This window comes from Sparus aurata, chromosome 12, assembly GCF_900880675.1.
Source record: "Sparus aurata chromosome 12, fSpaAur1.1, whole genome shotgun sequence".
NCBI lineage: Eukaryota > Metazoa > Chordata > Actinopteri > Spariformes > Sparidae > Sparus > Sparus aurata.
The window spans coordinates 21,020,632-21,031,492 of NC_044198.1; the positions used below are offsets into that span (position 1 = coordinate 21,020,632).

General features: G+C 38.7%; 1 protein-coding gene across 2 annotated transcripts in view; it reads right to left on the reverse strand.

Moving 5' to 3' along the window:
- plpp1a (phospholipid phosphatase 1a) overlaps positions 1 to 7,954 on the reverse strand; it is a 14,689-nt gene extending 6,735 nt beyond the window's left edge. Inside the window, exons 1-2 of one of the 2 annotated variants that reach the window (XM_030436545.1) lie at positions 7,323 to 7,954; positions 755 to 906 (exon numbers count right to left, since the gene is read on the reverse strand). In XM_030436545.1, coding sequence (XP_030292405.1) covers positions 755 to 906; positions 7,323 to 7,380 — 210 coding nt within the window. In that variant the 5' untranslated portion in view covers positions 7,381 to 7,954. Of the gene's footprint in view, positions 1 to 754; positions 907 to 3,459; positions 3,615 to 7,322 lie in introns of both variants that reach the window. The other variant, XM_030436544.1, reaches the window with a different exon arrangement.
- Positions 7,955 to 10,861: the final 2,907 nt, after the last annotated feature.

Sequence of the window (10,861 nt, forward strand, 5' to 3'; positions counted from 1 at the left end):
AGCAGTACAGAACCATTTTATGCATTTAAAAAAAAAAACATTTTACAGTCCCCATCTACTTCAGTTGTTCAGGAGAGGGCTGCAACACTGTGAAGCTCCAGAAATGTCTTGTGGAGACAATAAACTGACCTGACTGTCCATCAGCATGGGGATAAATAGGGAATGACTGAATTTACATTTTTGGGTGAACTTATCCTTTAACTTACAACAGCTAAGGGATGTTTTATATGTAGGAAATGGCAGTTTAATCAATTTTGAACTTGCTGTATTCAGCTTTTTGTAAACGGGTTGTTTCATTTCATACACACTGAGTTGCCTGAGTCTCGTCGGCTCTTTACCTGCCATCACATTTCTAAAATTCCATTCAGCATCGACTGAAGAAGCTTACCGCTGCGCTGCCTGTGAAGAGTTTTACATCTGTTCTGTTTCGTGTCTTTCTGCAAACTGTTGCTGCAGCTGCGGGCTTATTCAGGGCTTTCAAAATAAAAAGCTCACCTTTCGGATTGATCAGAGTTTTGAAAAAGGTTGGAAAACATTTTTTCTACAACATGCAGTTAGTAAATTAATCTACAGGTAGTGTATGCAAGCAATACAAAAAAACCCCATACATTATTACAGGATAATGTATTCAGCACCAACCATGGATTAAGACAAAAAAGAAAAGAGTGCAGAAGTGGGTTAGTTGAGTATTACATGAAGAAGATGAGAATCAGAAGACAGAACTGTTAGCAGAAAACATAACAGATGCACTTACAGTGAGTACTGTGACTGGAATCATGACACCTCCTAACAACTGATAGGAAATGGTGTCTTCTTTATAGGGGTACTTGATTGTATCATCGTTACAGAAAAAGCCTCGGCGGAAAGGACTGTGCCGCGCAGTGAGTATTACAAATGGGAGTCCAGCTAGCAGAGAAGCAATGAGAGAAAAAAAAAAAAAAAATACAGGTTAAAAGATCATGTCAGTGTGCCTTGGACCCCCCCGACCCACGATGCAACACAGCAGCCGCGTGAGAGGGTCGTTGCATCCTCTCTGAAGACGGCGGCGTCCTTGTCAAACTTTCAGGAAGGTGCAAATATTAAATGGTTAAAGTGTCGGTTACATGTTGATGTTAACAGAGAAAAATGACATTTCTGAGCAGGTTATTGGGCATTCCTGAGACGTGAGCCCTCGTTACTTCGTCTCTGAAGCTGTGGCAGGTGCAGCAGGTGTTTTTTTTTCTTCTTCTTCTCAGGGATTGTGTTTCTAGATTGAATTCTCACCACCAAACCTGCAGAGAGCTGAAGCTGTCAGCGACTGAGACGTAAGAGGGATCTGAAACTTTCTAACGTTACACAGTTTCTTTCACACGGACTCTCCAGCTCCGAAATCCTACATATTCCCCCAGCTGCTAAAAATTGGGTCTACAAAAACATTAAAGAAAAGTGCTACAGGTTAGTGATACCATTACTCATCATACATGAAAGACTACAGACAGAGATGGAAGACATAAATCACCCATACCACAAAGCAGTAAGCGACGGCAGGCAGGCAGGCAGGCAGGCAGACACACACACACACACACACACACCAGCAGCAGCAGCAGCAGCAGCAGCACTTTCTTGCCTCCGTCCATCTCCAAAAACAATCGCTCTGTTCCAGAAGAGCATTCCAGCTATTTTAAGGAGCGGAGGGACGCAGCACGCAGCCTGCATGTCTGCTGCACTAATTAAAAACAGCAGTAGGAAGTGCAGCCAATAAATCAACTATAAAAACAAAATGGATTAGTGGAAACTTACTTCATATTATCTTATTATTATTACCCAACTAGAACATTGCTAATTCCCTTTTGCATATATGGTCCAAAATATTTAGGGGTTCGACTGTTCATTGAAAAGAAGAGGAAGTTAGTTTCCTCTTTCCAATCTGATTAATGAACTGTATAAAAGAAGTGATACAAATACTGGAAACCCACATACATTCCTGCACTGCTACAGCGGAAAAAAATAATGTTTTATTATTTGAACAAATTAAAATGTGCAATATGTAAGAACTGGCCACCTGTAGAATTCATACGCTACACCAGAGCAGCTGCTAACTGCTGCTAAGTGCAGCTGCCATTAGCTTGTTAGCTCAGATAGCCGTGCACCTCTGCAGTCCGGAGCAGCAGTAGCTTGGATCACCGGGGTACATGTTGGTGTTTACACGGCCAGCACAGGAGCTTTGGATCGGAATGGGCCAGGGGCTAGCTTTTTAGCATGCTAACTTCAGTGGACACTGCATCTCTGTCAACACTGTTATTTCTTCACATTCAGTTGACAGTTTTAGTTACAGTTTGAATGTTTTCTCACATGTTTTCTTATATTCTTACATACTGCACCTTTAACTTAATTTGAAATCATGTGGGGAGATGTATTACAGCACTGAGTGCATAAAAAGCCTTTATACTAATAAAATTTAGTTTAGTTTGATACAGTTTTTTCCTTGTGTAGGACAGTTGTGTTTGTATGTTTATTTATATTTGATGTGGCTTATTTAACTTATGTCGACTACCAGATGTGACATACTGAAGTTGCTTTGAGCTTGTTGGTTTGTTGTGTGCTTTAAATGGGTGTTGTTCTGTCTGTTAGTTTTGGCTTGACTTTTTAGTTAAGATTGTGGGTCTTGGTTTTGTTGATGTGGAAGTGTATAAATAAAATCATATGAATAAAAGAAACCTTCACTGTAAAACCTGATAAAGTTACTTTACTTGTAAAAGTTGAGAAAACGGATCACCTCAAATTTACCAGCAGAATACGTTTAAGTTGTTGAAATTTTTTAGCTCGTAGAACTTAAATTCAGTAATTAACTTGGTAATTCTGGGGTGATCTGTGTCCTGACTTTTTATAAAGCAAAGTCAACTTTAAAATTTAGATTGTATAGGATTTAAAATGTTTGTTTTGGGGTTTTTTTTAGTATAAAGCTTTACTCACAGGAATTTACATTTACTCGATTTTAGCTGATTTAACTTTGCATCAGTTTTTAAGTGGACATCCTCCTTCGCCTTCAGTTCTTGACAGGGTTAGGAGAGCTGGTGTTTATGAGCAGAAACCTCCCACTGAGATGGGAAACAATAACAGTGTTTCAATAACAGTAGAATAGTAATAGTAAATGTGCTACTGTAGCAGCTACTGAACAATTCAAAGTGTTATCAAACAGGAAGCTAACCTCGGCTCTGAATGTGCTAGCTCTACCAGTCCCAACAGACCTTTCTCACGGCAGACATGTTGCCTCGCCACAACAGGAATAGCACAAGAGTAGCTGACGTCAATAATAACAGCCTCTTTCCATGTAGGTGTGCCAGTTCACCAGCGTACAGCATACCAGAGCTGATGTCCTGGCACACCTCAGAACGCATTACAACGATCTGCTACATCTGCAGGTGACGAGTCAACATACTTGCCACGAGACACGTCATGCCTCAGGTGAACCCTACTTACGCAGCTAATGGGCAGGCTGAAGCCCACTGTGTAGAGCACTGTGGAGGTGACTGTGCTGTGGTGGAAAGGGTACTTGATGCTGTCGTCGTTACAGAAAAAGCCCCTCTGATAGGGGCGGACCTTACCCAGGTTAAAGGCCGCCAGGGGCAGACCTCCTGTGGACGGAGAGATCAGGGGGAAGAGGTCAAAGGAGAAAGAAAAGTGCAGGCGCCTGAACAAAGTGTTGAGATCTTCAAATCTGTCTTCTTTAGATAGAAGTGAACGTAGAGCTGTAGTTGAATATAATATTTAAAATGTTTGTGACAGAGATGAGAGACCTCGACCTTTGTCAGACTTTATTCTGTAAGATCCCAGTGTCAGAAAAAAACAATGAGAAGAGCAGAACCAGCCACGGATTAGTCCATCTCTAGATATGTCATTATTAATAAATGGTATATTTATAGTGAATCAGACTCAGTTAATAGTTATTTGACATCACAAAGAACTAAATGCTTTACAGATCATTTATTCAACAACTGCAAAGGTCTATACTAGAGAGGCAAATGTTAAGCATTTCTCTAATTGTGTCTGCCTTTTATTATCAGTTAATCACTAATAATATATGAAATATGTCAGATGTTTTTCCATCAGAGGACCACTGACATGACATGATCCCACATTTGTAAATCAAACAAGTTTTTTAAGCCAATCGAGTTATGATGTGTATGTGGGATCCACTCATTCATGTTTATTGTACAGCAGTGTAGAGTTTTTTTAGACAATACACTGAGCAGACAAACGGAGGCTACATCAGGTTACACAGACGATACTTGTTATTAAGATCAATTCATCTTTAGTTTGGTTGTTTTCGTAAGTTTTGAAACACATTTCATATCCTCTGACACTGAGCCGCAGACACTGAAACATTACACATTACACACAGTAAAGACACTCGACAACAATGACTTCATGACTCTAAAACATGATGTTATTCTTGGGCAGTGATTCAGGAGCGAGGGGGGATTGAGAAGCTTTTTTTGCAGGAGCACTGACTCACATCGGTGTGAAAGGAGCTGTGGACGTAGCTAAGCACTCCCAGCAGATAAAATACCATAAAGATAACAGATTATGCTAATGGCTCTTGACAGTTCAAAGTCTGTACGTAATGCTGCTGTCATTTCTCTGCTTGTTTGGCCCGTTTGGCCCATTGTATAGCGAAGAAAAGACACAGTTCTCCGTCCATTCAAGCAGAAAACGAGGGTCTGCTACCGAGCTGGAGCGACGCCATCACACGAAGATGCACCTCAACAAACAGCCTGTAAACTACTTTATAATTCAGTCTGGTATCTGTGGTCTAACTGCAGTTACTGCAGCTGTCCACACTGTCAGCCGATTGGCTGCAACAGCTGGAAATGCGAGAGGGTCTGGACAGAAACACACATGAGCTGAGGGCAGGACGCCCGAGATACTTTCTATCTGCAGCAGTGTTACACTTTAACTCTCTCTTGGATCTATAAAAAACACACAGACGGAAAGAATAATGTGGATATTTAAACATATACACAAGTTGGTTCCTTTCCATTTTAATCTTTTATCGAGGCTAAATGTCAGCCTGCTCAGTAAAAAACAAATTACATCAGCTGTGTGTGCTCTAGTTACATATGAGCAGAACATTACTACATGCATGTGCACGTTAGGTCACATGCAGCTGATGGAAACAGCCTCGACAGTCTATCACAGATGCTCGGTTATAATCTAATTGTCCGTGTCTCCAGCGGAATAATCGAGTTTGCTTCTGCATCAAACAGCACAGTCATAGTTCGTACAGTCATACAGCTGACCTGAAGAAATGATGCAAATTAAAAGAAATCTCGGAGGTCTGGCCCTCGGAGAACAATGTTTACATATTTTAAGATTCTGGATGTTGAGGATTGGAGACTAAATATGATTTTAAGAATTTAGAAACAGCCGTGCAAATGTGTCATTGTAAGATTTATTGTAGACAGTGCCGTCCCTGACTCAAAGGGAGCTATAACTTTGAGTCATGGAACGAATCAGTCATTCACAATCAGACTTATACAGCAGTAAAAGCCCCTGAAGACCATCTCTGTGGCTGCACTGCATAACTGAAACTGCAGAACAACGTGAGACCCAAAGCAATGATTCATAAACGCAACTGAAATGAAATAAACTTACTTTTAGGCGTTACTACGAGTCTAGATAATGTTTAATATCTGAAACAGTGGTTTTAGATGTAAGATAACGACAAGTAAAATGAACCAGCATACTGTAGTTCATTGATATTTGAATCTGAATACAGCTCGAGCCCTCCCTCGTGATGATTTTAGACCTACTGAGGGGAAAATGTGTGGCTACATGAGGCAGGAAACTTAGGTGAGCTGTGACAGTCCTCAGTGGTTAGTTGGTTTTAACCTTTAATATATAACCTGTTGGATAGCAATACAATTTATAACATCTGTAAAGATCACCACACTTTCTGATGGTGGTTAATAGTTCACGCCGTGGTTTTAGATGTAAGATTGTAGCCAGTGAAATTAACCGATTATACGGTAGTTGACGCCAGTTTCAGGTCCTCCCTCAAAATGATTTCAGACCTTTTTGAGAGGAAACCGTGTGGTTTCATGAGTCAGGAAACTAAGGTGAGCAATGCTCGCAAGTTTAAAATAAAGCCTGTACTGTATAGTAGTGCCATTTATTACATAGTTTTCAACATATATGCAAGTTTACATGAGTAGAAATCAGGAATATGCACATGTAAACACTGTAAAGACTGGCCGAGAATATACTTTGTTTTACTTTTTTACCACCACAGTCTCTGATAAGGTTTCCTCTCCTAAACAGTGGGTTAACACTACTTAAAATGATTTAGGGATATTTGGATATTTTAGTGTTTCCCTTGATTGTTTATTCTGTTACATCTGAATTTTTATTTTGTGTTTTGAGAAAAAATAATGCGCATGCATATTCATGCACACATATCCCAATATCCCCTGCTAATTTTGAGGTGGATTTAGAAGATAACTGTAACCAGTAAACTGTAGCTAATACATATTTTTGTTCAGCTTCAAGACCTTCCTTCATGATAATTTTGGACTTTTTGAGGGGAAACAGTCGGTTAAACGAGCCAGGAAACTTGGATGACTATAAATAAAAGCCTGTAATGGACAATAATGCCACTTATAAACATAGTTTCCAAGTCATATGTTGGTTTAAATGGGTGGAATTCAGGCCTGAAATGTGATTATTATTATTATCATTATCATCATTATTATTATTATTATTATTATTATTATTATTATTATTATTATTAATAATAATAATAATAATAATAATAATAAGCTGAATATGACTTTCAACTACAGAAACATTATAAAATAGTGCAAGATAATGGATATGATATTGATTATAGTGATTATTAATGTCGTGGTGCATCTGTTGCACTCAGGAAAACACCATCATTAACCTTTAGGGAGCCTGTGAGCATCTGAAACTACTGAAAAGACGATGAACTGGCTCCAATTTGCATACAATGGAAACAAAGAGCACGTCATTCTCAATGTATGGAGACGAAACTACAGCAAAACTCCCTGCACACGTGTGACATCAACATATTGATGGATTAGTAGCGCCAATACAGGTTAAATAAGACTGTTAACACCAGTGAAGTGACATTATATCACGCTGTCACACTCGTGTGCTGCTCAGACATTCACCACTCCCTTCACGTGATGGCAGGCTGTTAAATATCCCAACACAAGGATTATATCAGCTCACAAATCGGCTTAAAAACAAATTAACCGCAGCAGACTGAAGAAAGGGTTGTTGTTGTTTTTTTAAATAAATAAATATATATATATACATACCTAGGATAAGACAGGCCAAGTCTAGCAGCACAAAGGGGATTCCTCTCGTCTCGAACATGTTTGCTCTTGTCCGTCTCCGTCTCGAGTCCCTGAACTGCGCGGCGTCCTCTCCTGTTGTAATAAACACCAGGGGGACGATGCTCCTCCTTGGGAAGTCGCTGCTGCTGCTGCTGCTGCTGCTGGTGCCGCGGTGGGTTTCCGATGAAAAGAAAAAAAAAAGAAGCCCAGCGAGTGGCGTAAAAAAAACACACACAATTGAAACGTCGACGCCCCTCCGAAGGAACGAGCAGCAGACCTCCCTGGCCGGAGAGAGGCGCGAATCAAGAGGAGAAACGAAACGTCCTCTTGTTGTTGTTGTTGTTGTTGTGGTAGTTGTCGTCGGTTGGCGGTGAACTGCAGCAGAGCCGATAGCTCCACAAGTCTCTCATGTTTCTTTTCTTTTCTCAAGAGAATAAACACTCACTCTCACGGAGGGAAGGTTCTCTGGGTGAACACCTGTCCAGCTGACAGCTGTGGCCGGTGGCGCTGAACCTGGAGCCGTTTATCCGACCCGGAAACCTCCACGCGAGGGCGACCAGCGACTGTGGGCCTGGTGCTGCCTTAAAGGGCCAGCTGGAATATCGGAAATACGAAGCTTAACCTCATTTGTGCACTCGTTGGAAGTCAATACTCTAATTTTTATTAATTTTTTTTATTAACAGCTTATTTAATCACAGAATACAGGAAAGGAAAGTTTGATGTGTTTGTAATTATTTTATCTCTTTTTGAATGTTTCTTTCAAATCTAAGAAAATAAATTAAATAGATTTGAGGCTACAGCTAAAGTGGAAACAGCAACACTGGTAACAAAACACCTCTACCATCACCACTAAAGATCATTTACATGAATTAACACATATCGTTTGTAAGTTTAAAATTCGCAGTGTCATGTAGGGTTACGTGCTGGACTATCTCCTCTGCCCAGGCGCACTTACTTCCGGGAGACTTGTATGGTTGCCAAGCAACCAGCGGAGACTCCAGGAAGTTTGTAATTGAGAAGAAAGAGTGTCTTGTAAATCCATGACGTATATGAACTTAATATCTGCAAAGGAACTACTGAAATGTGCACCATTATACAAACCAACAGACCCTGAATGTATCAACATTTACTTCATATTGAAGACCATCACTGTATTTGAATTTACCACGGTTTATTAGTTTAATTATATGGTTTTGTTTGTTTTAGTCATATATTCTTTATTTTGTTTTCTCCTGCTCAGCACACACTCATTATGTTCTTTTAATATTCCAGTATTGAACTGCCTTGTTATTTCTAGTTATCTTGTTCAATAAACTTTTTTTAAAAAAAGAAAGAAATAGGCTTGTATGTAACCTAACCCTTCGCAGCAATGATGTCGTTTTTAAACTTAAGTCTATATCATTTTTGTTTTATATGTACAAAAAAGTGATTTTTATCTTTGTGCTAAGCTAGGCTACTTGGCTTCTATCGCTCTCTCATCCACTCTCACAAGAAAAGCAACAAAGCACTCGTCAAGTTATTGTTATAAATGTATTTTGTGATCTTGACATCTTCCGTCTGCCCAGAAAAGTAAAATGTAAAACTAGACCCTGGGATAACCTAGCTCCTTTTAAACACACATTGTCAACCCCATAGTTAGCCTCACGCAGGGTTAGCCCACATAGGAAGGTGCCAGGATTGTCCCAGCATGAAAGCACTTTTATTATTAAACTTTCATTATTCAAACATGTGGACATATAGGTTTATGGAAATGTATAGATTAAGGCTCTCTTGCTGCTGGGTAAGACTACTGAAGTCACAACTGGTGCAAAACCTAAATTTGATATTAGCTGTTTATTGTAGGCCTACTTTAGTATGCAGTGCTTACTTGGATGAGGATGACAGAGTTTTATCTGCATGAGCCTGTGCAGCATTTCTGTAAATAATAAACCTCACGCCATCTGTACATTTTTTTCTACAGCATGTTATTATTGTTCAATAAGATGTCAAACGATTTAAAGTTGTCAGTTTTGAAACCAAGGATATGTTCACTTCCACATGTCATGATGACTTGGCCCGTACAGTAAAAACAAACAAAAAAAAATGCTTATTATTATTGAATGCCTCAGTCAAAGCATACTAGTTTCAGTATGTTCAGGTTTATCAATTAAATCATCATCAGTTAATGTTGCCATGCCTTCAGGAACAAAGAGGGTAGTAGGTCAGCTCATAGACATATATACATGTAAATCTATGGGTCAGCTGTAACCACAACTCTCATTGATTTCAGCTCACTGGCTCCATCTAGTGCTGTGGAGGTTAAATTACACTGATATATATATATTTTTTTAAATATTGCCAATTGTGATGAAAACCAATAACAAATAGCTCCAAAAACTTCAGAAATTAGAAATTACTAATTTCCACCACATATTGTACACCTAGCATAAACTAAAGTCCTGCAATAAATCCAACATTCATGAAGGTGAAAGTGTTCAGATTTTACTTATTTGTGAGTCTGTTTTAACATTATTTTGTGTGGTTTTTTTTTTAACATCTTAACAAACAGAGCGTTTGCTTTTGTATGGAGGCCTGAAGTGTTCAATTTGGCAGTTTTTTTGCAGACTTTGTTATTAAAAATTAGGAAAAAACAAACATAAAAAAATAAATTAATAAACTCTGGTATTGTGAAAATTAGCAGAGTTATATAATACTTCTCATAATGATTTTCATGATCATGTTACACATTCTATCCACAGTTCCTTACATGATTGTCTATAACATAATTTTTAATAAATGTATTCAATTTGAACAGTTTGGGTCTCCATACATTTTCCCTGAACTTGTCTGTGACCACTAAATAAAAGTAATTAAAAAAAATATTTGTTTGAGCCCAGTTGCCAGGATAAAATATTGACAAAAAAATGTATAGCTTTGATGGGAAGTTAGAGGTTTGTGGCAACCAAAACAGGTATCTTGAGCCAAAACATGATCTTTTCTCAACCCTCGCTGAGTTTTGTTTTTTGTACCTTAACTTAACCAGATCATAAGCACAACATTGTCACAAGTATTGAAAATTGAGTACTGAAAATGAACATCATCAAAATAAAATACACATGATGCATAAAAAATGTTTTATTCAACTCATTTTCATGAAGTGAAAAAATAACTTGGACTGTAAAGACAGTTATTCGATGTATCATTACAAGGAATGCTTCAATGGCAAATAATAAAAACCATGTTTGTAAAAGTGCCTCATTTCACATCTTTGGTCATCAACCAAAAGTACAGCTCGCTCTGACCGACAGAAGAAGTGCTGGGACGAGATTTATTGGCGATTGTATAAAAAACAATATACAGTTACGATCAAGGCAGTTTTATCTCTACACCAAGAACATCTCCAGTTACTGTGACTGCGCAGTAACACATGTAATGTCACATTATCTCTTCATTAATGCTCTGTGTGTATGACAAGGCACACAAGAGTCACATTTGATTGACAAAAACAAAAATTTAAACATCAATAGTCTCACTCTGACTGA